General features: G+C 40.9%; 1 protein-coding gene across 4 annotated transcripts; it reads left to right on the top strand.

Annotated features, from left to right (window-relative positions):
* Window positions 1-122: 122 nt before the first annotated feature.
* PALB2 (partner and localizer of BRCA2) lies at window positions 123-27640 on the top strand. 4 transcript variants are annotated; one of them, XM_077760486.1, is made up of 13 exons: window positions 123-302; window positions 2417-2476; window positions 2612-2714; window positions 4203-5687; window positions 8580-9394; window positions 9756-9824; window positions 12442-12603; window positions 14927-15012; window positions 16872-17033; window positions 18257-18373; window positions 22624-22711; window positions 25028-25176; window positions 27152-27640. In XM_077760486.1, exons 1-13 carry the CDS (start codon window positions 255-257, stop codon window positions 27357-27359), a joined length of 3552 nt encoding a protein of 1183 aa, XP_077616612.1. In that variant the 5' UTR covers window positions 123-254; the 3' UTR covers window positions 27360-27640. The 4 variants fall into 4 exon arrangements, with proteins under 4 accessions (XP_077616612.1, XP_077616613.1, XP_077616614.1 ...); XM_077760487.1 differs by having other exon boundaries at window positions 8727-9394; XM_077760488.1 differs by lacking the exons at window positions 22624-22711; window positions 27152-27640 and having other exon boundaries at window positions 25028-25150.
* The last annotated feature ends 195 nt before the right edge of the window (window positions 27641-27835 follow it).

The raw sequence follows: 27835 nt of genomic DNA on the forward strand, positions 1-27835 counted from the left end.
CGGCTCTCCGCTAGGCGGCCCCGCTCCTTTACTCGGCCGTCTCCGGCTGCGCATGCGCAGCCCAAGCGGTGGATGCAATTGGCGGGGGGTGACGGCGCGCCAAGCTCGCATGTGCAACCTAGTAGCGCGCCGGGGACGGTCCCAGGCGCTGAGTTTCCTTCCCTGGCGCCTCCGGGGCCCAAGGCCAGTCGGGATCCTGGTGTCTGCAGGCCCCGGGCCGGCGACGGCTGTTCCTTCCGTTCGGCCGCGGCCCAATGGAAGAGCCTCCCGGGAAGCCTCTCAGCTATGAGGAGAAGGAAAAGGTGCCGTGGGTGTGCGGGAGGGGCTGAGTCGGAACTCTGACCCCTTGCCCAGGCTTTAGGAGTGTGTTTGTTTCCTCAGCTGTCCGGGGTAGTCCGTGACCTCTGACCTCTGGACGCAGCGGGAGTGAAGTATGGAAGACTGCTGAGCTCACGTGGTGGCATTTTAAAGAACAAATTTTCTTACAGCAGTAATGCCTAAATAAGAAATGTAAAACTCCGGATAAAGCCAGAGTCCCCTTTGACATCCTCTCCACCCCCACACTCTCTCAATATTGGCTTCTCCCATCCGCTCCCTTAAGGAAATCTCTCGACAGCCGGTGCCTCAGATTTTTTTCGGAAGTGTGTGTGTGTGTGTGTGTGTGTGTGTGCGCGCGTGTCTGTGCGCGCGCGCAGCGGACGGAGGTGGGGGGTTTGGAGGGAAGAGGTTGTAGTCCTTGGCCACCAAAAAGTGATGTGTGTTTTTTGTTCATAAATGGTACGATCTGAATGGTGCTGCAACTTCCTTTTTGCTTCTCCGTGTTTCATCCATGTCAGTCCATGTTAATCAGGCTTGCTTCTAAAAGTTCTGTACGGTGTTAGGTAGGGCCTATGGAAGGGCCTTCTTGTCTTTAGGAGAGACTTTGAGGTTGTTTCCAGCTTTTGCTTCTACCACAGCTGCTCTGTCCTTATCCATGCCATCTTTGATGACGTTAGCTGGAATGTATCTTGTGCTGGCTGTTTCAGGCATCCTGCTAAACTCTTCATTCACGTTAACTCCTCAGTCCTCTCAGTTTACGTCCCCGTGGGGGGGGGGGTGAGATAGGTCATTTACAAGTCTACAAGATAATTCTCAGATGATGATAAGGTTGGTGATAAAGAGGACCCTGTGAGAAGCAGTTTAGCACAGAGTTACGGGCACAGATTCTAGGGGTGCCTGGGGGCTCAGTCGGATAAGCGCTGGACTCTTCGTTTGGTTCAGGTATGATCTAACGGTTCCTGGATTCAAGTCCTGCGACCGGCTCTACGCTGAAGCACGGAGCCTGCTTGGGATTCTCTTTCTCTCCCTCTCTCTCTCTCTCTGCCCGTCCCCCATTTTTGCTCTGCCTCTGTCTCAAAATAAATAAACTTAAAAAAGAGCACAGATTCTAGAACTCAACTGTATGGTTTTGGATCATGCCATTTATAACCTATGTGATCATGGGTGAATTGCTTTCTCTTGGATATTTTTTTTTTTAATTTATTTATTTTGAGAGAGAGCACGAGTGGGGTAGGGGCAGAGAGAGAGGGAAAGAGAGCTTCAAGCAGGCTCCACGCTGTCAGTGCAGAGCTGGAACTCATGAACTGTGAGATCGTGACCTGAGCCAAGACCAAGAGAGAACGCTTAAGGGACTGAGCTGCCCACCTGCTCCTTTCTTGGATCTTCTTAAAGGTAGCTTCTTTGGGTTTGGGCTCAAATGGCAGTCCTCAGAAGTGCCCCTCTGGCCACCCTAAAAGTGGCTCAGGCACTCTCACATTTCCCTGTTGATCTGAGTACTGATTACCATGTGATATCATCTTATCTGTGTATTTGTTTTCTTGTTAATTATCTGTGCCCCTCACTGTGCTAAGCTTGACCTCTCTGTGTTTAGCACATGAAGCAGTAACTGACACACAGTGTTTATAACTGACGAGAGATTTGTCAATTGAGTGTCTAAGGATGCCAGCTCCTGCTGGTAGGGCTCTCACAGCGAGAAGGGGAAACAAGTAAACAGACAACATAGTGGATATAATAAGTACTGTGATAAAGGAAGCACAGCAGAGAGGTGGAATGTCTAACCTTTATTTCAGGAAGGACCTAGAAGTCTATCCCAGGGAAGTAAAAAAAAATTGAGGCTTGAGGGATCAGTAGGACTTAGCAAAAGGAGTTGGGGAGGAAATGGTTCAGGTGGTAGGAATGGTTTATGTAAAGGTGCTGAGATATTGGAGAGCTTGGTGCTTTGTGAGAAGTGAAAGTCATGTGAGTGCCTGCTACTCCCTCGACCGTCTTGCTAGGGACCTGCTGAGCACTACACACTTGAGTGTCATAGACACTGTGTCCCTTCTCTGCCTCTTTCTTTCCACTTGCTCACCATTGTTTGCTGTTTTTCTTCTTCCAGTTGAAGGAAAAATTAGCATTCTTGAAAAGGGAATACAGCAAGACGCTGGCCCGCCTCCAGGTAAGTGAACCTTACTCTCTCAAATTGAGGTATTAAGTATGAACTATATACAAACAATTCTTCCTAATAATAAAGCTTTAAAATAAATCCTCTTTGTCTTAAGTTTGTTCCTTAAGCTGCTTTTGTTTTCTCTAGCGTGCCCAAAGAGCTGAGAAGGTTAGGAATTCTGTTAAGAAAACAGTGGAAGAACATGATTGCTTGTTCCAGCTGGACATTGCACCACAGCTAACCCACTCAGGTACAGCTAGCCCGTTTACTTATGCTTGCTGTGTTTCATCTTCCAGGTATATTTGGTTGTGGTTCTTTTTCTCACAGCCAAAAGATAAAGACTAGCCGTAGACTCTTTTTAAAGTGTATGTATAATTCACTGATTCTTTGTATACTCACAAGACACCATCTAATTTCAGAACGTTTTCACCACCCCCAAAAGAAGCCCTGTAGCCATCCTGCCCATAACCCCTGGTAGCTACTAATCTACTTTGTGGATTTACCTATTCTGGACATTTCATATGAATGGAGCCATATATTCTGTGACCTTTTGTGATTGACTTCTTTCACTTAGCGTGATGTTTCCAGCAATCATTTCTCCGTACATACATCCAAGCTTGCATCAGTACTTCATTCCTTTGTGCACATGGATACTATTCCATTGGATTAATGTTGTGCCACAATTTATATAACCATTCATCAGTTGAAGGGCATATGGGTTGTTTCTACTTTCTGGTTAATGAATTTTGGCTGTTATGCTGCTATGAACATACACATGCAAGTGTTTGTGTAGATGTATGTTTTCAGTTCTTTCGGGTAAAACTTAGGAGCGGAAATGCTGGGTAATATGGTAATTCTGTTTAACTTTTTGAGAAACTGCCAAACTGTTTTCTACAACATCAATACCATTTCACATTCCCACCATGATGCACAAGGATTCCTGTTTCTACACACCCTCACCAGCATTTGTCATTTTCCATTTTTAAAATTATAACCATCCTGGTGGGTGTGAAGTGGTATCTCATGGTGGTTTGGATTTGTGTTTCCTAGTGACTAATGATATGGAACATCTTATGGCTTGTTGGCCATTTGTATATCTTCTTTAGAGAAATATCTACTCAAGTCCTTTGCCAATATTTTAATTAGGTTATTTATGTTTTTATTGTTCAGTTGTAAATGTTCGTAATATATTCTATGATCCTTGTTGTATACATGCTTAGTAAATTTTCTCCCATTCTGTAAGCAATGAACTGAGTTTTTTTGGTTGGATTATTTAGTTGCTCTTTCCCCTCTCAACTTTTAGAAATTATTGTGTGAATATTGAAAAGGTGATTTTTAATTAAGCACTTATATATGTACAGTGAAAAAATCTAGCTGGAAGTATTCTAAAATAAACAATGATCATTACTCACATTAATAGGTAATTTATAATCATAAAATTGGAGGCTATTGAAATAGAAAGGTGGTATTAAATTACTTGAGCCCAGGGGCGCTTGGGTGGCTCAGTTGGTTAAGCTTCTGGTCTGAGTTCAGTTCAGGTCATGATCTCATGTCTCATGAGCTTGAGCCCTGTGTCAGGCTCTGCATTGGCAGTGCAGAGCCTGCTTGGGATTTTCTATGTCTCCTCCTCTCTCTGCTCCTCCCCTGCTCCTGCTGTCTATCAAAATAAATCAACTTCAAAAAAAAGTTTTTTTAATTAAAAAGGAAAATATTAAATATATAATTTTTTTCTCTTCAGAATCTAAAAATAAAGTATCTCTTTGTGAGACATCACAGATCAGTACTCATCTGGATGAAGAAACTGGAGAAAAGACACCTATCACACTTGACATTGAGCATGAGTCCTTCAACCTTGAACATGGCACCATGGAAGGATTACATATACAAAGAGCAGGTGGTACCCAAGAACATTTTCCCTACCAGGTCAATGGCCCTGGTGGTGAGAAAAGGCAAAGTAAGTTGCCAGGGAGAAGAAAACAGCAGCGGAGAACATTCACCTCACAGGCAAGAGAATCTTCCTTTGACATGGATTCACTCAGACTCTCTGGAAAAAGATTAAAAGAACAGGAAGAAATCAATAGAGAAAATCCTTGGACACCTGTAACTGGAAGAATTTGCCTTTCAAGTTCTACGTCTGACATTCTGGATTCTCCAGCACCAGTGACAGAAGCTAATATAAGAGGTGTATTAACTCCACCGACCGCCAAACCACAAAGCGTTGTTGATGCACTCGTAAGAGGAAATCATTTCCCCACGGTGCCCGTACTTGCTTCATTTACTCCGTCAAATAACAGTAGCAGTCAGCACCTTGAACGTAAGCCTCTTGAAGGCCACTGTGAACTCCTTACTCACGGTTTAAAAAACATTAGCCCTGCTTCACCTGTAAACCTAGAGGTACAAGACCAAAAAATGACTGTCTCTACAGCTAACCCAGAGGTAAATAAATCTCTAAGTGCAAGTGGCCAGCTGCCTACAAGTCCTGACTTAGAGGCAGATAATTTGTGCTCTCTAAATAAATTCACTTATAATCACTTACCAGCAAATGGAAACCAAAATTTGGAAGGACAGAATCACACAGAGGAGTGTTTAAAATCTCCCCATAACCCTCTTGATGATAGAAATGAAAGTCCTCAGGAAAATGAAGTTGTAAGTCCATCTAAGAGTCTTAGCCCAGAAATAATCTCTCCTGCTTCTGGAGAAAATCAGACACATTCTTGCACAGTGCTTGAAGGCCTTCCATTTCCTGCAGAATATTATGTTAGAACAACACGACGCATGTCAAGTTACCAGAGAAAAGTAGCCCTGGAAGCTGTAATTCAAAATCATTTGGGTGTCAGAAAGAAAGGGTGTAAAAATAAAAGTAAGGAGGCAACTAAGAATTTAAACCTTCCCAGTGAAGAAACTGACCAGAGTGGAATTAGGACGTCTGATACGTGCACAAGAAAACCAAGTTCAAGAAGTTCTCAGAAACGTCCCTCTTTAACTGAAGTCAACTCTCCTACTGGGCTCCCTAAAGATAACCTTTCCAGAAAGGCAGTTACCCAGCCATCTGGTAGGAGACATGGAAGAAAAACAAAGTCAATCTGCCCCCCTGTATTAGATCATCATAAACTCCTTTTGCCAACTTTTGGCACATTGGGTGGTAATAGATCTAAGGAAGAAGTTTCCTTGAACAAAGAGCAGAATGGAAAGGCAATGATTCATGGGAAGAAGAGAATTAAAGGTAAATCAAAGCATAGATGATGATGATGATGATGGTAGCCAACATTTAATTGTGTGCCTGGTATTTTCTAAATGTTGTGCAAATACTAACTCTTTGCATCATCACAGCAGCCCTGTGTGGGGTAGAGTCTGTTTTTACCCTCTACCCTCGTCTGTAAAGACGAGGAAACTTAAGACACAAGGAGATTAAGGTCACTTTAATTCATGAAAGTAGCTTTAATTCATGAAAATTACAGAGCTGGGATTCAAACCTGTCTCTGTAATGCCAGAATTCACTAATGTGGTTGAAAAGTTGACACTGAAAAGGAAAATATGTGAGATTTTCACCTAAAATTAGTATTTATTCAGGTACAACACAGTCTTTATCCATAGAGGGAAGTTTTATAACCTACAGAGGAAGTGTTTTTGAAGTAAAATGTGTGTCCAAGTAGGAGTCCTCTGGCAGATTTTCTTAAGAATGACTGAGTAGGGGTGCCTGGGTGGCTCAGTCAGTTGAGCGTCCAACATTGGCTCAGGTCATGATCTCACAATTTGTGGGTTTGAGCCCTGCATTGGGCTCTGCTGACAGCTCAGAGCCTGGAGCCTGCTTCTGATTCTGTCTCCCTCTCTCTCTGACCCTCCCCTGCTCACAATGTCTCTCTCTCCCTCAGAAATAAATATAAACATTTTAAAAAATTAAAAAAAAAAAAAAAAGACTGAATAATAAAATGTAATACATCCAAACAAATATTTGGGTAAAGTATGTAATATAGCCTCTTGGGAGATCTGTGGGATACAAAATATTGGAGAACGACAAGTGACGTAATTTAAACTTTTTTATTCATTTACTCAGGAATTATCACATATGATGAACTGAGCATAACAACTAGATAATTCACTCTGGTTCTATACTAGATATCAGCAAACTTCTGTAAAGGGCCAAATAGTATTTGTCTTTGTGCTCTGTCATAGCTAGTCCAGGATAGTGGCAGTGTAGCTACAGACAGTATATAAATGTGTTCCAGTAAAACTATTTGCAAAACTGGGAGCCGACTGCTCTATACCATTGAACACAGTCTATGAGCTATAATTAATTACATAACTTTTTTTTAATTGATTAAAAACCTATAATCATTATGACTTTTTTAATTGTCTTCTTCAAGTCAACAAATTACAAAGCAATCAGTAGGGCAATCTTGTAATAATCTACAAACATTTTTTTGTATACTTTGAAATACTCTGCTGTAATTTTAGTAACCTGCTGCTACATTAAACATTTTTTCTTGGGGTGCCTAGGTGGCTCAGTCAGTTAAGCGTCCAACTTCAGCTCAGGTCATGATCTCACAGTTCATGGATTTGAGCCCCACATTGGGCTCTGTGCTGACAGCTCAGAGCCTGGAGCCTGTTTCTGATTCTGTGTCTCCTCTCTCTCTGCCCCCCACCCCCCACCCCTGCTTGTTTTGTCTCTCTCTCTCTCTCAAAAATGAAAAATAAACTTTAAAAAAATTGTTTTTCTTGAAGTGTTCGTAACATAAAATGAACCATTTTCAATCAAGTGGACAGTACTGGCATTTAGTACATTCACAGTGTGGTGCCACCATGCCCCCTACCTAGTTCCAAAACATGTTCATCACTCCAAAAGGACACTATGCCCATTAAGCAGTTGTCCTCTATTTCCTTTCCACCCTAGTGCCTGGCAGCCACCAATCTGTATTCTCTGTGAATTTGCTTGTTTTGGATATTTCATATTAAATGTGACTTTTTGTGTTTGGATGCTTTCACTTAGCTGATTTAAAAAAATTTTTTTTTCAATGTCTTTATTTTATTTTGAGAGACAGAGAGCAAGTAGGGAAGGGTCAGAAAATGAGGGAGACACAGAATCTAAAGCAGGCTCCAGGCTCTGAGTTGTCAGCATAGAGCCTGACATGGGGCTTGAACCCACAGACTATGAGATCATGACCTGAGCTGAAGTCAGACACTTAACCGACTGAGCCACCCAAGCGCCCCTCACTGAGCTGATTTTTGAGGTTCATCCATGTTACAGCATGTATCTATATTTGGTCCTTTTTTATGGCTGAATAATATTCCGCTATAAGTATGTGCCACAGTTTATTCATTTATTAGTTGGTGGAGATAGCTTCCCCAAGCTTAGGCACTACTCTAGGCTTTGGGTCCCAAACATACTCCAAAAAAGTGTCGGCAGAGATGGTTGGGCCAACTGGTTCTACATTTTGAATGATAATAGAATTCCAGCTGCTTTTAAATGTAGTAAATTACTGGGACACCTGGGTGACTCAGTTGGTTAAGCATACGACTTCAGTTCAGGTTATGATCCTGTGGTTCATGGGTTCCAGCTCAGAGCCTGGAGACTACTTCAGATTCTATGTCTCCGTCTCTCTCTCTGCCCCTACCCTGCTCACACTCTGTCTTTTTCTCAAAACTAGGTAAACATTAAAAAAAAAAAAAGTAGTAAACTACCCTACTTGAAAGTGAGACTTAAGTTTTCTTCAGTGAGAAAGGCCAGCATTTTATAGACTGTGCTCTGGTAGCCTTTTGGAATCATAGTTTTAGAGCAGAAGGGACTTTAGGGATTCTTAATTCAGTTCCCTTTTGAGAGACAAGGGAAAATGAAGTGAGTTGACTTGCCCAGGGTCATGGCAGATCAGTGGCAGAGCAGGGACTAGACCCTGGTCTTCTTTCTCCCAGCTAATGCCATCAGCACCATAGTGTTTTTGATGGTACAGAAGGAGAGCTGCTAGTTAACCAACCTGTGGCTGCCATTTGAACTGCTTCCAGGTTTCAGAGTCATGGGTGGGAAGAGTAATGAAAGTTTTGCACTGTCTTGGAGTTCAGAAGCGCACTCTTGGTTGGGTATTGGGTTATTTGTTTTTACCACTGTTCCTTTCTATTTTAGGGAAGGAAGATGGTTGTCAAAACGAGGACTCCCTTTCTTCCAGAAATAATGCTTATTTGGCTTTGGATTCTGCTGCTTTCAGGGCTTCATTTCCTAAGAATGAGATGCTAAGTTTAAAGCAACTGTTCTCTTTTCTCAAAACCACAGACTTTCAGTTACCTGATGAAGACTTTGGACCTCTTAAGCTTGAGAAACTGAAGTACCACTCAGAAAAGCCAGTGGAGCCTTTTGTATCAAAAATATATGGGGATAAGCTCCTTAAGGAGGGAAACTGTGTTGTTTTGGAAGAAATGACGCCTAAACAAATTGATATTGAAATGGAGGACTTGGAAGAGGAAATTCTTGTTCTCCCAGAAAAAGCACAACCTAAAACGCCAAACCCAACAAGCCAGCCTCAGAAGAAGGGCCTTTCTTCATCCATATTACTTTTCACTCCTTTAAATACTGTCACCCCCAAGGATAATGACAGACTGACGGCAGATGTGTGCTCGCCCGCTTTCCCCATCTTAGGCACTACCCCAGCTTTCAGCTCCCAGGCACGCTGTGAAAGAGCGTCCATGGAGGTGGTTGGACCAACTTGCTCTGCACCCCAACTTCCTCACTTGAAAGACGGTGATTGGAAGCAAGGTGATGATTGGGCCAGCCCATCAAAATCAGATGGCAGTCTGGTTTTGTCAGGCAGGGAAGAACACCCTTCCCATGACAGTGATTCGGGTCCCCAAGCAAAACTTCTTCCCACTGAGTCAGTCACTTTCGAAGAAAATCAGCTGTGTGGAAATACACACGTGGAGTCATGGAAACAATCCATTGAGCAGGTATAGTCAGCTTACATCCCTGGTGAGATTTTTCTGACAGAATGTAAGATCTTAGTGAATATGGGCAGTGTGACTTTCTGATACATCGGCTCCTCAGTATTTAGGAATAGTTATACATGCTTCTTTGTTATGATTTCACTGTAACCATTAAATTCAGTTAGGGGAAATTAAGGTTAATTTAAAAATGTGTTTTTTAAATGTGGGGGATCTGATTTTCTTTGTCATCAAGGAGGTGTTTGCATATGGGGCTTTTCTGCCGTTAGAGAAAATAACATATCGTGTAGACATTATGATGAAGGAGCAGTGCGGGCAGACATCATTTATAAAGCATAGGTTAATAGTGTGACTTTTATTTCCACAGACTGAAGTAGCAGACCCTGCTTGTAATGACTTAATCCCAGGCCACTTACAATTGGTTTCGAAGTTAAAGGTCAGAAGACTATTCCCTTTTGGTGTGTCTTGTGTCTTACGTGTAAAAAATTTAATGAATTCATAGGAAAATTAGGATGAATTTAATCTGTATCTTCTTATTCTTAATTTAGTACTGTTAAACAAACTTGGTGAAACAGATTCAGAAAAACCTTTAAACTCTGTTTTTCACAATATTTAGCTGTGTTTATATTTTGAGATCTCCAGAAGTTTATACGTCAAGTGATTGCCAAGAACAACTTAAGTTAACTCAACTTTGTATCTAAATTTAAATCAGGCATCTTGACAGAGAGAAGGTCATTCATGATCCTCCTTTCCAAATGTGTAATGTCTCTAGAAGGATCGCTTGTGATTTATGAGAAATTGGTAGTGGTTCCAGATTATAATGAATGGTTAATCTTTCATACGCTGCGCACGTGTGTGTGTGTGTGTGTGTGTGTGTATTTCTGAGAAATGTAAATTACAATATTCTGTTAATGATATTTAATAAATCTGGAGAAGTGGATTGGACCTATGTCCTACATACAATTCTTTGTATGTGGTACTTGAAGTAGCATGGTACAGAGCAGGCTTTCTCAATCTGAGCAATCTCGACATTTGGGGCTGGGTAATTCTTTGTTGCAGGGACAGTCCTGTGCATCATAGGACATTTAGCAATGCCCCTGTATCTATCTGTAGAGCCAGAAGCACCTCATCCTCAGTTATAACCAAAAATGTCTGCAGGCATGGCTAGACACCCGCCACGGAAAGGTTACAAAATCTCTCCCAATTGAGAACAACTGATGTAAAAGAAAGAGATTCAAATCCACATAAACTGTTTCTGCCAACTACTGACTGTGTGACCTTGGGCAAATTATTTACCCTTTGAGCCCCATATTCCTTTGGTATAAGAGATACATAGTAATAATCATTTCAAAGTTATTCCTGAATCAGTTTCAGTGACTTGGTTTCTTAAAGAATCAACCATTTCATTTGTATTTCCTAATTTGTAGGTAAAAATTCTAATTCCTAATTAGAAAATTCAAATTCCCAATTTGTAGGTTTTTTTGTCTGTGTATGTTCAGTTAAACCTCTCCCCGTTTCCCATTTTCTAAAGTACTTTTCTTCCTGCGTCAGACTTAAGAGATTTTTCCATTCTGTTGGTCTTCCAAAATAAATGCTTTTGGTTGTGTTGATTGCTAATTAGGTCCATTTGTTTCCTATCTCATTTATTTCTGTTTTTATCCTTAATAATTTTTCTCTTTTTCATTGTGCTTATTACTTCTGTGTTGTTACTAACTTTTTGAGCTGTTTTCTTAGTTTACTTTTATTTTTGTCTTTTCTGATAAGTGCCTTTATGATTATAAATTTCTTCTGGAAATACTACTTTGCCATGCTCTGTGTGTTTGGATACACAGTGCTCTCCTTGCTCATGTGGAAATATAGTTGACTGTTGGAAAACATGTGTTTGAACTGGACAGATCCTTTTTCAGTAAACACAGTACAGAATTATAAATGTATATTCTCTTCCTTATGATTTTCATTTTTTTTAAGTTTCTTTATTTATTTTGAGAGAGGAAAAAAGACAAGTTGGGGAGGGGAAGAGAGAGAAGAGAAAGAGAATCCCAAGCAGGCTCTACACTGCCAGCACAGAGCCTGATGTGAGGCTCGAACTCGTGAGATCATGGCCTAAGCTAACATCAAGAGTCAGATGCCCAACCGACTGAGCCACCCAGGCGCCCCATCTTCCTTATGATTTTCTTAATAACATTTTCTTTTTTCTGTACTTTATTATTATATATAGTATATAATACATATAACATACAAATATGTGTTGATCGACTATTTGTTATCAGTAATGCTTCCTGTCAACAGTAGGCTATTATGTAGGTAAGTTTTTGGGAAATCCAAAGTTATGCAGATTTTTGACTATGCGGGAAGTTGGTGCCCTTAACCCCCACATTGTTTCAGTTTTATTCCCTCTTCATCCTGTGGGTGGTTCATCAGGATGTTTCATTTCCAAATGGGCAAGTTCTTATTAGCCACGTTTTGTGATTAAATCTGAATCTGTTCCATTCTGGAGCTATACATTTTTAGATCTATCATGATATAAATGCATGGGGGCAATTTTTTAGTTACATAAGACTCACAAAGCTTTTTTCTTTCTTTTTAAGATTTTATTTTATTTTTTTGTAAATACTTCTAGTGTTTACTTTTGGGAGAGACAGAGAGAGACAGTGCAAGCAAGGGAGGGGCAGAGAGAGAAGGAGACAAAGAATCTGAAGCAGGCTCCAGGCTCTGAGCTGTCAGCACAGAGCCTGATGTGGGCTTGAACTCAGGAGCCATGAGATCATGACCTGAGGCAAAGTCAGATGCTTAATCAACTGAGCCACCCATGCGCCCCCTAAGATTTTATTTTTAAGTAATCTCTCCACCCAATGTTGGGCTCAGTCTCAAAACCCCATGATCAAGAGTCATTTGCTCCACCAACTAAGCCAGTTTTGACCTATATAAAACTTTAATTACATTAATTGGTATTTTGTTTAATCCTTGGAACCCAGTACTTTTTGTACTTATTCTTTTCATAAAACAGACCCCAAGTATCCCTTTAACATAACTGATGTTGCTGTTTATTTCAGAATCCTTCCGGTTCCTGTTCCGTGGATGTGAGTGCCATGTGGTGGGAAATAGCCGGTTTCAAAGAGCCATGTATCATAACTGCCTGTGAATACGTAGTTTCTCTTTGGAAACCTCTGGATACTTGGCAGTGGGAAAAACTTTATTCCTGGCACTTCACAGAGGTAAGTCAGAATCTTAGAGCTGGGAGAGGTCTTTGCAATTATTTACATGGTAATATAGATTGGCAGCTTACCAAGAATGGAACCTACAACCCTGTAAGACAGAACAAGAGGGATCGCTAATTTTTTCCAACATTTCATTATGCGAATTATCAAACATAGAGAAAAGTTGTACAGTGAGCACCCATAAGCCCACCATCTGGACTCTAACATTGTGCTCTGGTTTATCACCTGTTTTTCAGTAAATGGATTTTTATACTAGACCTGTTGGAGAAGCTTAGAATTTTGTGTCTTTTCTGACTTCTAAAGTTGCTGATACTTGTACTCCTTACCCCTCACCAAACATTGTTCTTGCTTCCTTTTTTTTTTTATTTTTTAATTGTTTTATTTATTTCTGAGAGAGAGAGAGAGAGAGACAGCCTGAGCAGGGGAGGGTCAGAGAGAGAGAGCGACACAGAATCCGAAACAGGTTCCAGGCTCTGAGCTAGCTGTCAGCACAGAGCCCGATGCGGGGCTCGAACCAACAAAGTGTGAGATCATGACCTGAGCCGAAGTCGGACATTTAACCGACTGAGCCATCCAAGCACCCCAGTCTTTTTTTGTTTTTGAGAGAGGGAGAGAGAGTGAGAGTGGGGGAGGAACAGAGGGAAACCAAGACTCTGAAGCAGGCTCCAGGCTCAGAGCTGTCAGCACAGAGCCCGATGTGTGGCTCAAACCCATGAACCTTGAGATCATAACCTGAGCCAAAGTCGGATATTTGACTGACCCACCCAGGCACCCCTCTTGCTTCCTTAATGTATTTTCTTCTAGTCTTTGTACACCTTCATATATATCTTACATGCTTGCAGTCCTAATGTGCTTAAAATTTTTAAATCTGCCTTTTCTCACTTATATAAACATTTTCCTTGTTTCTACATATTCTTTTTTAAAATTTTAATTAAAAAAATTTTTTTAATGTTTATTTTTGAGAGAGAGAGAGAGACAGAGTACAAGTGGGGGGCACCAGAGAAAGAGGGAGACACAGAGTCTGAAGCAGGCTCTAGGCTCTGGGCTATTAGCACAGAACTCGAGGTGGGGCTCGAACCCACAAACCATGAGATCATGACCTGAGCCACCCAGGCGGCCCTCTACATATTCTTCACACTTTATTTTGAGTTTTATTTATTTCTCCAGATTTATTGAAGTAGAATTGACAAAATTGTAATATATTTAAGGTGTATAATGTGATGATTTGATATACATAGAAAGAACTCCCACAACAATCAGGTTCATTAACATGCATCAGCTCACATAGTTTTTGTTTGTTTGTTTTTAGTGAGAACACTTATGATCTACTCTTAGCAAATTTAATTCTTTGCAGAGTGGTGGTCAATAAGTATTTATTTATGTGAATAAACTTAAATAACTACATGATATTCCCTTTGTCCACTTGTGCCAGAATTTATTTAATTTTTCCTTTATTGTTAGAAGTAAGTGCTGCTGTACACACAGTTTTGCATATGACTTTTTTGGATTTACAGCTTATAAAAAGTATGTGTTTGCTGAACTTCTCACATTTGTTCAATGTTCAAAGCTATCCTAATACAGTGAGAATAGAAGGGGATGTGATGGGTTTTGGAAAATTTAGATTAATTAAAAATGAAACATGGGCTCTGTGTTGACAGCTCAGAGCCTGGAACCTGCTTCAGATTCTCTGTCTCCCTCTCTCTCTCTACCCCTTCCCTGCTTGCACTTTGTCTCTGTCTCTCTCTCAAAAATAAAATAAAATATAAAATAAAATTTTTTTAAAAAGGGAGGCCCCTGAGTGGCTCAGTTGGTTAAGTGTCCAACTTCGGCTCAGGTCATGATCTCACGGTTTGTGAGTTCAAGCCCCATGTTGGACTCTCTGCTGACAGCACGGAGGCTGGAACCTGCTTCAGATTCTGTCTCTCTTTCTCTCTCTCTCTCTCCCTCCCCTACGTGTACTGTGTCTCTTTCTGTCTCTCTCTCAAAAATAAAATAAAACATAAAAAAAAATTTTTTTTATATGAAAAAACCAGGGGCACCTTGGTGGCTCAGTCACTTAAGTATCTGACTTCGACTCAGGTCATGATCTCATGGTTCGTGGGTTGGAGCCCTGCATCAGGCTCTGTGCTGACAGCTCAGAGCCTGGAGTCTGCGTCAGATTCTGTGTCTCCCTCTTTGTCTAATCCTCCCCTGCTCACGGTCTGTCTCTTTCGCTCTCAAAAATAAAGTTTTAAAAAGTATTTTTTAAAATAAAAAACTACAGTGTTTAAAAAAAATGAAGCAACCAAACACAATTTTTGGCTTGTTTTGTTTTATCTAGGTTCCAGTGTTACAGATAGTTCCAGTACCTGATGTTTGTAACCTTGTGTGTGTGGCTTTGGGAAATTTGGAAATCAGGGAAATAAGGTATGTAACTCTCAAGGAGTAATTTTTTTTTCCTTTTATATTTGTCTCTGTCAGCCTGTTTTGAGTGCAAGTTGTAACCTAGGCTTGAATCTTTCAAATCTAGACCCAGAAGGTATTTGTTTAAAAAAACAAAAAAACAACGCTAGAATGCTATCCCTGACTGAAGTTTCCATTTAAAATTAGACCTTAGGAGGAGCACCTGGGTGGCTCATTCAGTTAAGTGTCTGTCTGACTCTTTTTTTTTTTTTAATGTTTTATTTATTTCTGAGAAAGAGATAAGCGTGAGCAGGGGAGGGTCAGAGAGAGAGGGAGACACAGAATCCGAAACAGGCTCCAGGCTCTGAGCTAGCTGTCAGCACAGACCCCAGTGCCGGGTTCGAACCCACAAACTGTGAGATCATGACCTGAGCTGAAGTCCCATGCTTAACTGACTGAGCCACCCAGGCGCCGCATGTCCGTCTAACTCTTGATCTCGGCTTGCATTCGGATTTTCCATCACCCTTTCTCTCTGCCCCTCCCTCATGTGCTCTCTCTCGAAAATAAATATTAAAAAAGATAAATAAAATTGGACCTTAGTCTTTTCAATTTTTTAAGAAATTTTTTCAATGTTTTTTTACTTTTTTTTTTTTTTATTTCTAGGATAAAGAGAGAGAGACAGCATGAGCAGGGGAGGGTCAGAGAGAGAGGGAGTCACAGACTGAAACAGGCTCCAGGCTCTGAGCTGGCAGTCAGCACAGAGCCCGACGCGGGGCCCGAACCCACGAACCGCGAGATCATGACCTAAGCGAAAGTCGGACGCTTAACCGACTAAGCCACCCAGGCGCCCCCAATGTTTTTTTTACTTTTGAGAGACAGAGACAGAGTGTGAGCAGGGAAGGGGAAGAGAGAGGAAGACACAGATTCCAGAGCAGACATCAGACTCCACACTGTCAGCACAGAGAACCCACAAACTGTTGAGATCATGACCTGAGCCGAAGTTGGACACTGACAGTCCACTTTGACTGAGCCACCCAGGTGCTCCTTTAGTCCTTTCATATTAAAGGCTAACTCCTAGAGGCGCCTGGATGACTCAGTCAGTTAAGTGTCCCACTCTTGATTTCAGCTCCTGTTATGATCTCACAATTTATGGGTTCAGGTCCTGCATTAGGTGCTTTTTAATAGTGTGGTTGGAGCCTGCTTGGGATTCTTGGTCTCCTTCTTTCTCTGCCCCTTCTCCATGTGTATATACACTCTCTTTCTCAAAAGCAAATTAAAAAAAAAATTTTTTTTAAACATTTATTTTTTGAGAGATAGGGAGAGACAGAGTATGAGCAGGGGAGGGGGAGAGAGCAAGGGAGTCACAGATTCAGAAGCAGGCTCCAGGCTCTGAGCTTTCGCCATATGAGATCATGACCTGAGCCAAAATCAAGAGTTGGACAGGATGCTTTACTGGGTCACTTGGGCATCCAGATGCCCCCGGCAAATTTAACTTCAGATATGATGAATTTGAGGTGCTTGCGAATATGTCCAGCTAGATAATATAAAAGCAGTATATCTGTATTGTAGAAAGGTTTTTTCTTAATTTTATTTAATGTTTTATTTGTTTCTGAGAGAGAGAAAGAGACAGCGTGAGCAGGGGAGGGTCAGAGAGAGAGGGAGATACAGAATCCGAAGCAGGCTCCAGGTTCTGAGCTACCTGTCAGCACAGAGCCTGATGCAGGGCTCGAACCCACGAACCATGAGATCATGACCTGAGCTGAAGTTGGATGCCTAACCGACTGAGCCACCCAGGTGCCCCATAATAAGAAATGTTTAAAAAAGAAAAGAAAAGAAAAAGGCTTACTCTTAACTTCTCCAATTTTCTTTTATACTTGGTTTAGGTCATTACTTTGTTCCTCTGATGGTGGATGTGAAAAGCAAATGCTACTGAGTTCTGGGAATATAAAAGCTGTGCTTGGCCTGACAGAGAGGAGGCTAGTCAGTAGCAGCGGGACCCTTTGTGACCAACGAGTAGAAATCATGACATTTGCAGAAGATGGAGGGTAAGATGGTTGATTTTCATTATTAACGAATGCTTTTTATCACGGGCTTTCAGAGAAAGTTGGATCGCTAGCCTCTTGTCTTTGTGGGCGGCAGGTGTTGTAAGCAGGGTCTGCCTCAACACTTGGCTGTTTCATGGATGCAGTTTAGAAAGGAGGAAGCTGGATGTAGCAGGGAGGAAGCCAGTGAAGTGGAGAGGCTCAGCAAACATAGTTTGTTCTTTCTTCAGTCTTTGAAATCTCTGTGTGCCCCTCAAATATCACAAGTGCCTCCAGATCCTAGACCCTTTTTTTGGTCTGCACTTGTTTTTGAATCCTTCAGTTACCATTTAGATGCTGACTATTTACAAACATGTATTTCTAGCTCTGAACCCTTTCTTAGCCTCTATACCTGCCTGCCTATTTATTAGACATCTCGTGGGTATGTTAGATTCAACATATTGAAAATGGAATTCATAGCATCCTCTGTGTTTGTTATGCCTTATTGTGACTATTTACCTGTGTTTCATAATAACAGAGGTCATGAACCTTCTTTCTTACTAATTCACGATCTGTAGTAATCTCGGCAAGAGACAAATAATTGCGTGCTTATATTAGTAAAGTATTAATGGATACAGGAAGAAGCAGACAGATTTGAGAAAGAGGAGACTAAAGTCATTAGGGTTTGGTGATTGAGTAGGTAGAGAGGAAGGAGACAAAGATAACTTAACCCAGGTTTCTACATTTGTCACGTGGTCATATAGTGGTACAATTCACTGAGGTGGGAATGCGGAAAGAAACATAAGGTTTAAAGAGAGAGCTGGCAAGTTTTTTGTTTTGTTTTGTCTTTCTGAGAGAGAGAGAGTTCATATGTCCAGGGGAGGGGCAGAGGGAGAGGAAGAGAGAGAATCTTAAGCTCCGCCCAGCACGGAGTCCCATGCAAGGTTTGATCTCATGACCATGAGATCATGACCTGAGCCAAAATCAAGAGTTAGACAGGATGCTTTATTTACTGGGTCAGTTAGGCACCCAGACCTCCTCCCCCCCCNTGCTTGCAAATATATCCAGGTAGATGATATGAAAGTAGTATATCTTATTGTAGAAAGGTTTGAATACATGATTTCTAGTTGAAATTTTTTCTGATATTAGATTAGTGTGTATTATACATAGCTCTGTAATATGTAGAAGGGCTGCATAGAAACTGCTTTGGTATAAGGTGCTAATTTTTAATACTGTTTTAAATGCAGAAGCAAAGAAAAACAGTTTTTGATGTCCCCTGAAGAGACTGTACTAACTTTTGCTGAGGTGCAAGGGATGCAGGAAGCTCTGCTTGGTGCCACTGTAATGAACAACATCGTTATTTGGTAAGCTTTCTCTCGAGGGCCTCTTTCTTCTTCTGTTATATGACGTATACCTCTACTTTCACAGGGTTGTTAAGGTTAGATAAGACACATTGTAAATATGATTGTGTTTTTACTTTTTTTTATGGTCAGATGACATATACTTGTCTCAACAAGAACATCATATTAATTCAGACATTCTGAAAAAGATCAGTCCAAGTAGACTATTTTAAAGTAAATGAAATTTCACCGTTGTCAAAAATGTACAGTTGTTTCTGCTTCTGGTTATTGGCTTTTATCAAATGAACTCTCCTACCTCAAATAACTGTAAACTCCAGACAAAGTATAAACAACTATCTGAAGGCACTGGGGAATGAGAAAAAGAAGAAAGATACTGGAGAGTGTTCAACAGGAAATATCAGTGGGCAAGGTTCCTGTTTCTACAGGTTTTAGCCAGAGGGCAAGCTCTAGTCTGTGCACAGGGGAACTAAAAGCCTGATAGAAAACCTTCTATCCTTTTGGCTTAAAGAACCAAAGGACATAGTTCAGGGTGACCACAGCAGCTAGAAAGTGAAGAAGGGGAGAGAAATCCCTGTAAAGAGAACTGAAGAATAAGCCCCAAATTCCTAGCTGTAATCCTTACCTAGTAATCTGGCTGGCCTTTAAACTACACGTGCACAGGGCAGACTTGAAGCAACCCAGATAAGGCAGAAAGAACTGAATTGGGTTTTCAGCATTTGGAATATTAGGTGAACCAAGTTAACTGTTTACTGGGAGAAAATATATATTTTCTTTAGAGGAATCTAACAGAATCCAGAGTTTATGTGATGTGTTGTTCATACTGTCTACAATACAATCCAAAAGTAGAAAATACATGTGACTAGAGGAACCAGATTAACAAATTTGGTCCTCAGCCACTTCTCTTTCCTGACCTGGGAGAACCTTACCCAGCCAAAGGTACTTACAAGGTTAATTTGTATTAAGAGAATAAATTAATTTTTTTTCCCCTCAGAAACCCTCTCCTTTAACTGGTTCCTTAGGGCCAGGATGGGTCTTGGTAAGAGGAAATTGTGATATTAGTGTCACCTCTTCTGCCCTGTCCAACCCTAACTCTCTAGGAATAAACCAGGAAAGCATGGTCCTTGAGAGAGTCCTGTCCCCACCAGGGAGCCTCTGAAATATGACCATGTTCTAATCTGCCAGGAGACCCTGTTTTCAGATGGCCCTACTGTCTAGAGCGGCAGGTTTCCACTTCTGGCACTTTGCTCAGTGTTTGTGCCTGGAGGTCTAATTTGGGAAACAAATATTCCTTAAAGTTGTCTTTTTCTATTCTTTCTGGTATTTCGATAGTCTGGACCTTCATTATTTGGTTCCTCAACTATTAATATAATCTAGTAATTGGTCTCCTTGTCGTCAGTCAATATCCTACCTCCAGATCTTCTTTTATACTCTTATTGTATTAACATTCTTTCTCCCAGCCCTCCCCTCTCCCCTCATGTTTTGCTTTTCTTCAGTTTCTACTTCCCCAATGCTTTGGTACAAAAATTTCTCTCCAGCTAGTCCATAGCCCTCAGCTTCCTATTTTCTTCCCATCCTTCAGTTCTCCCCTTTTTCTAATAGTAATTTTTTTTAGCATTTTATACATAATGGATCACAACAGAATTTGAGGTTGAAGAGGGACGTTTATACTTAGCTTTTAAGTGTAAGTTCTAAGTTCAATGGTATCTTCAGTCCCATACTTCCTTTAAGGTCTGTTGTAATACCTCAGCCTTCATTGAGATTTCCCTCTCTGAATTCATATTGCCTTTTTTTTTTTTAAGTATTGCCCTTAATTTTTTTTTAAGTTTATTTACTTATTTTTGAGAGAGAGAGAGAGAGAACACGAGTGGAGGAGGGAGCAGAGAGAGAGAATCCCAAGCAGGCTCCATGCTGTCAGCGTGGAGTTTGAACTCACGAACTGTGAGACCGTGACCTGAGCCCAAACCAAGAGTTGGACACTTACCCGACTGAGCCATCCAGGTGCCCCAATATTGCCTTTGTTTTTAACTTAGCATATGCTACTTTGTGTTATGGAAGTCCTTGAAGATAAGTACATACCTTCTGTTTATTCTCAGGGCCTGCCTTAACTCCTTGTATAGGAGTTGCATATTGTCTATCAAAAGCTCTCATTTACCTTTTGGGCTCTATGTACTTTCATATATACACATAGTAGTTGGTCACCTTTCCTGTTTAACTCTTAATGTGTTAAATGTCTAAAGCAATTCATGTTATACTCAAAGTTCAAGTGACCCTTTTTGAAACTTGCTGAAACTTTAAATATTTAATCTTGGTTAGACTCTATGTTTTTTAATCTTTTTTAATTTTATTTATTTTTGAGACAGAGACAGAGTGCAAGTTGGGGAGGGGCAGAGAGACAGGAAGACATAGAATCTTAAGCAGGCTCCAGGTTCCAGGCTGTCAGTACAGAGCCCAATGCAGGGCTAGAACTCACTGAACCACAAGATCATGACCTCAGCCAAAGTTGGACGCTTAATCAACTGAGCCACCCAGGCACCCCTCTTGGTTAAGCTATACTAACTGAGCACCCATCTTTCAATCATTAATGGATATTTGAATCTCTACTTATATACCGTTTTTTTGTGAGAGATGTATATATGAATCCTGGTTCTGAGGCTTCTAAAATCTAGTCAGTAAATAAGATTGCTTTACAATTCAATTTACAATTCAAAGCATACAATTCCAGTACAATTCCTTTACAATTCAGACAAGGTCGAAGGAATTTGGACAGAGTGCTTTGGGACTTGAGGAAAGAGCAGTCACTAAACATAGAGCATGTACTAACCTCTAAGGGATAAACCCATTGGTGTCCCTGGCAAGGAAAACCTTGCATATGTACATGAGCATTGAGATTTCCTTCTTTAGTGTTTATACACAGAACCTGGTCCACAGAAGGTTCAGAAATACTTGTTGAATGTATTCCATTCACCCTGTTACAGTATATAATAAATTAAAAATGAGGCATAAGGACAGTAATGAAGGGAAGTGGAGGAGAGGAGATTTCTGTGGGTTGGTGTAGGCAGGGAGAAATGAGAGAGTCTAAGTTGAGCTCCTGCTGCTGATTGGAGGCTGGACGTAATCGAGGCCATAAAGAATGGAAGGACATTCATTGGTCAGTAACAGGGATGGGAATTGGTCAGTAATGGAGAGGGCATTAGGAGGATAGCTTGAGCAAAGGTACAGAGCCAGGAATATGCATGATAGGGAGCAGTAATGTAGGATCGTAGCACAGGATTCATGAGGATTAGAGATACCACAAAAAAGATTATGGACTATCTTGTGGCTAAGGGGAAGCCAGCTGAGGGTTTTCATCAGTAGAGTTTCATGATAGAGCAGTTAGCAATGTCACAAATGCTCAGTAATGTTAAGGAGTGGTTCCAACAGGCTGTTTCTTCTTTTTTTATCTTTTTATTTTTATGTTATGTTATGTTATTTTATGTTATTTTATTTATTTTTTTTGAGAGAGAGACAGAGCACAAGCAGGTGAGGGGCACAGAGAGATGGAGACACAGAATCTGAAGCAGCCTCCATGCTCCGAGCTGTCAGCACAGAGCCCGGTGCGGGGCTCGAACTCAAGAACTGTGAGGTTATGACCTGAGCTGAAGTCAGATGCTTTAACCGACTGAGCCACCCAGGCGCCCCAGACTGTTTCTTCTTTTTTCTTCTCTTCCTTTTTTCCATTTCTTACCCCACTTCAGTCTTCCCATCTTTCTTCGTTAACCTTGGTCTAGCTCTAGTATAAACACGTTAATAGAAAAAGAATTCTGAATCTATTTTAGGTATAGTCTCCCATCTAAACAAATTTGGCTTCCTGACCATTGTTTTCCAAGGAAAATTTAGGCATATTCAGAAATGTGACAAAATCATAATGTTGGAGCCATACCATGTGCCTAATTTCAATACTAAGTCAAATGAGATAAAGGAAAAGTTTTCTCATGCAGTCTGGAGAGATTTATTCCTAGTGATGTAGCAGATTCAGTTTCAGGTGGAACTGTCAAGTTCAACTACTGGCAATGTCAACCGTAGTCTCTACCTGTAGCCTAGTCTGTAACTAAACATATATAAGTACACAAATGTAACTAAAAAACTAAGGTGCTGTGTCCCTTAGTTTCTCCCTCGGTCACCTCCGAAAGGATACTGTGATAAATAATAGAATATAATGTGAAAACCAGTTTGCTGGAAGAATGTTATCAGCTTATTTATTTTTGGTGTCTAAGGAATTTAAAAACTGGTCAGCTCCTGAAAAAGATGCACATTGGTGATTCCTACCAAGCTTCAGTCTGTCACAAAGCCTATTCTGAAATGGTAAGTAGTGATCTGTTGGGACCACTTTGTGTCTGCTGTGTCTGTGGCTACTGGTCTCACTGAGTAAGAGCAATAACTTAGTAAGAAGTAATTAACAGACGCTCTCTGATGTGTGTCTTTTTAAAAATTGGATAACAGGGTTTGTTCTTTCTTGAAATACATGGATGAAAATAAGTATTGGTATAATGTGACAGCTTGCTAAATTTTCTGGCTGTATGACCTAAGAGCAAACATTTATTTCTAGCTGTGAGTTTGTACTAAGAATGCCATGCCTGTTACCAGACTTGGCTCTCACCCGCATTGCCGAGAATGATTTATGATGTGAATGCATACCCTTAGAGAGGATGGTTAAAAGGTCCTAGATGTGTTTTCCCCTCAGGCCTTAAGTGTTCTCACATAGAAGCGAACACAGCTGCTGAGCCACTGTGTTCATAGACTTGGCTTACAGTCTGGTTTGGACATCTGAACAGGCTGCTCTCTAGGAGTCAGAGGTAACTCTTAAGTACCCACCATGGAGCCACAGGCAGAGGCCAGAGCAGGTGGCTTCGCGCTTGTGTGGAGACTGAATTTCCCGGCCTCACTAACAACCCCATGCACATCAGTACCACAGGCTTGGAATACACTGGATATACCTATCCCTGGCTTGGCAGGGTCTGCGGAATTGAACTCAGAAGATGTGTGATCTTATATAATCTGTCACATTATCTTGAGGCTACCTTTTCACATCTTTAAAATAAGAGGGTTGAATTCATCTCCGAAATTATTACATTTACCTGCTAGGCATTGAAATAACTTTGTATCTTTGTTATTACAACATTACTACCTATTTGATACTAAAACATTTAACACAGAAATGTGTAAGATAGTAGATAAAACTCCATGAAGCCAACCTCCGGTAATTTAACAGTTTAGTGCAGGAATTGGCAGTTTTTGTGTAAAAAGACCAGATGGTAAATATCTTCAGGTCTGCAGGCCACATGGGTCTCTGTTGTAAGTGCTCTGCTCTCCTGCTGTAGCACAAAGTCTGCCTTAGATAAAATGAAAACACATGGGCCTGGCCATGTTCTGCATAAAATTTTTGGATGTTAAAACCTTCTAGAACTTGAATTCCTATGATTTTTCATATATCACGATATATTTTTCTCCTGTCTTCATTTCAACCATTTCAAAATGCAGGAATCATTCTTAGCTTGTGGGTCATACAGAAATAAGCAGTGAGCCTGATTTGGCCTGTGGGCCATAGTTTGCCAACCGCTAGTTAATTATATGACGTCTAACCTTTTTCTTTCCAGTTTTATTTGAAAAATTTTTAATGTTTGTTTATTTTGAGAGAGACAGAGTAAGAATGGGGGAGGGGCAGACAGAGAGGAAGACACAGAATCCAAAGCAGGCTCCAGGTTCCAAGCTGTCAGCATAGAGCCAGACACGGGCTCGAACTTAACGAACTGCGAGATCATAACCTGAGCCAAAGTCGGGTGCTTAACTGACTAAGCCACCCAGTCGCCCCTAAACATTTCTTGGCTCGGTTTTCTAGTTATAAAAGTCATTTTCATTATAAAAATGCAGTCATTCTAGAAAATGCATGAAGTAGAAATGAATGTTACTAACCCTAAGATGGTTTATAATTAATTTTCTCCATTTTACCCCCAAAGAGAATTACTTTCAATATATAACATACACAGATACAGTCGTGAGTGTGTGTGTGTCTGTGTGATGTATATGCCTCCACACACAATAATGTTATTATTAGATCATATAATTTTAAAGCTGAGAGAGGTCTGTAACACATTTTCCCACGGAAACAACGATAGGTGATGGTGTGGTTTTTTTTGTCACTCTTATTCTATAAGTGTAAGTAGGCAATGCAGACTGGCCTAAGAATCGAGTCACCACTTACAAGATTACTTTTATGGGAAAATGTGTTCTGAGTTTTCAAAAACCAACTTACCAGTGAATATCTTTAGTTTGAGGACTCTGTCCGCATGTTTATGTGCCCTCTTTCCCTATGATGGCGTTTTCCCAAATGGATGGCATGAGATGTTAGTAGTGTCTGAGGTGGAGGAAATTGATCAGTTGGCTATGTTCCCACCTGCAAGACTGGCTGAGCCCTGTCCTAGAGAAGCCAGAAGGCCCGCTCAGTGATAATCTCAACAGTTTCTGCCTGGGGGGGAAAAAAACTGAGCTAGTGATTAAATCCTGGATACTTGAGACTCTTGATCATTCTTGTAATTCTTTGATTTTGTCTCTGCCAACCCTTTCTTTTCCCCAGCATACTCTTGCTGATTTATTTGGTTGTTCATTTCTCTCTTAAATTAGGGGCTCCTGTTTGTTGTTCTGAGCCATCCTTGTGCCAAAGAGAGTGAGCCGTTGGGAAGCCCCGTGTTTCAGCTGATTGTGATTAACCCTAAGACAACCCTGAGTGTGGGTGTGATGCTCTACTGTCTTCCTCAAGGGCAGGCTGGAAGGCAAGTGTGTGCTGCTGTTCACAGAGTATGACATTTTGGAAGGCATGTGTGCATATACAAAAACCAGATGTTCTTATGTCACTTAGACAAATGGTAAACATGAAATGCTCCAGACATGGTAATAATGTTAAGAAGTAGGAAGAAGTGTAAAGTTTAGTAGAGTTGAGTGAAACCCCAAATTTCCCACATTCTGATCCCCACCATTATGGGGTTGGATAGGTATCTTATGTGTATTCAAACCCTGTTTTTTCCATAACAAAAACATTTCAAATGCAAATTAAATAGTTAATATTCTCTACAAAAATGTCCTTTCCATAAAACCTAAATTAAGAAAGTTTTAAGTATTAACTGTTGGAAGGCTTCTTTTACTTTGAAACCTGATGAGTCTGCATCATGCAAGGAATTGATATTTATCTACTGACTGATGAGAAGATCTGTTTATCAGTGATACAGTTATTGGCATTCCAGATGTTATGTGAGCTCTCTAGTGCTTTGAAGCAGTGCTGGTATTGTTAGGCCAACCCAGCCACACCTGAAAGTGTCATTCCTTGAGATTTCCTTTATTAATGTTTGAAATCCACAGCAGAGACCTAGAACAGATGTAGCAAATCAAGATCACAAAGTCTAGCTTGAACAGTTTACAAGGATAAGGAATCTTGGTAGGTACAATGTATGTTTCTGTGTTTTTTTGGATCTTGTGCAGAGCTTGCTGCATCATGGTTCTAAAAGGTGGTCTCGCTCCCTTTGCACTTAGCCAGCTATGGCGTTTCTGCAAGCGTTCTTAGCTCACCAAGAAGCTCAGGACTATTCATCTGCAGTACTTGTTTACGTATAGAACTTGTTTCTTTGGATTTGAAGAAAGAACCGTAGTCACTGGTCTAGAAATTTAGGGTAAAGAGAACTATTCAATCAAGCATTTTCTTCATCACTCTTCAAACCCATTTGTTCAGCAAACCTTGATACCTGTCTGGTCCCAGTTCCATAGGGAGCACTACTGTTTCTAATCTCATGGAAATAGGAGACAACTAGAGACTAATGTTCAATACACAAAATGCCGTGAGACTTGCAGTGTTGGGGAGCACAAAAGATGGAGGGGTTCTTTACTGACAGTGGAGGATTAGGGAGAGACTATCAAGGAAGACTTTGTGGAGTTTCAAAAGATGTGTCAGGAGTCAGCCACACAAAGTTGGGTGGGAGACTGGGATAAAAAATACCATTCAGTTCATCCAGAACGTTCACTGAGGGTTGACTCTTCGAGGTGCTGGTTATATGGCAGTGAGGAATAACAACTAATTATATTAAGCCCTTAACCTGTATTAAGTACTTTGCTGAGCTTTTTATATCCCCTCATATCATATTCCTATTTTACTGATGAAGTGAAATAACCTGCCCAGGGTCACACAGATCTTACTTTGTTAGAATTCAAACCCAGGCAGCTGACTGCAGTGCCCCTATCTCTAAAAGACAACCAGATTCCTGCTTTACAATGTGTACAACAAGCCATGCTTGTTTTCCTCACAAGGGAAAAGTGCTATGAAGATAAAACGGATAGCATGATAGGGAGCAGAGGACACGTGTGCACTATACTAGACAGGAGATTAGGGATGAGTTCTTTCTACAGAGGCACCATGCCCGCATGATGGCAGAATCCCAGCCATGCTGAGTTAGCACATGAGAGAGGGAATAGCAAGAGCTGACACCGAGGCAGACTGAGTATGGCCAGCTTGAAGAGTGGAAGGCAGGCTCCTGGGAGCTGGGGTGCAGGCGGTACAGGATGCGTCAGGCACAGCCAGGGCCTGGACACACCATTGTGTCCAGAATGACAACACACCAGCTAGCAGCCCTGGGATTTCAAAGACAGGCATCACATTTACAGGTATTTTTGTTTTTGTGTCTTCGGGGAACATGACTTTGGCTTAACTCAAAAATTATTTTGGTGTGTGATTTGAATTGTTTCTTCTCTGCTTGCTATTAGGTTCCTGGAAGGTGATGTGAAAGATCATTTTGCGGCAGCAGTATTGACTTCTGGAACAATTGCCATCTGGGACTTACTTCTAGGTCATTGTACCGCCCTCCTCCCACCCATCTCTGACCAACAGTGGTCTTTCGTTAAATGGTCAGGTACACATTCTCATTTGTTGGCCGGACAAAAAGATGGAAATATATTTGTGTACAGCTACTAATAAGATGAAAACACAGTGCTCTGAGTTTTTTGACCACTTAGTACTTTGGAGGGTTGTAACTGTAAAGAATATCTGAGTGACATTTAAAATAATTACTTGTATTCCATTCAGACACAGTTTTTAAAATGCTGAATGTAAGTGGCACTACTGATCTTGAATGTTCATTTATACTTACTTTGGGAGAAAGGATCTAAGGTTGATTTTTGTAATTCCTCACATCTGCACATTTGCTTTTAAAGGTGTACATACAGCTTCAGTCTTAATAAATATTTATTTTGATACCTTTTGCTTGGCCTGTTATTTTTTTCCTCTCCTTTTAAGATCTTTCTCAGAGCAACTATTTTGTAACTAGAATATTTAGTCAGTGATGCTTGCATGACAAGTAAATTTCAGGGGTGACTGGGGGGCTCAGTCATTTAAGTGTCCAGCTTGTGGTTTCGGCTCAGATCATGATCTCCCAGTCGTGAGATCAAGCC

The sequence above is a fragment of the Crocuta crocuta genome, unplaced genomic scaffold (assembly GCF_008692635.1).
Source record: "Crocuta crocuta isolate KB4526 unplaced genomic scaffold, BGI_CrCroc_1.0 scaffold73, whole genome shotgun sequence".
Lineage (NCBI taxonomy): Eukaryota > Metazoa > Chordata > Mammalia > Carnivora > Hyaenidae > Crocuta > Crocuta crocuta.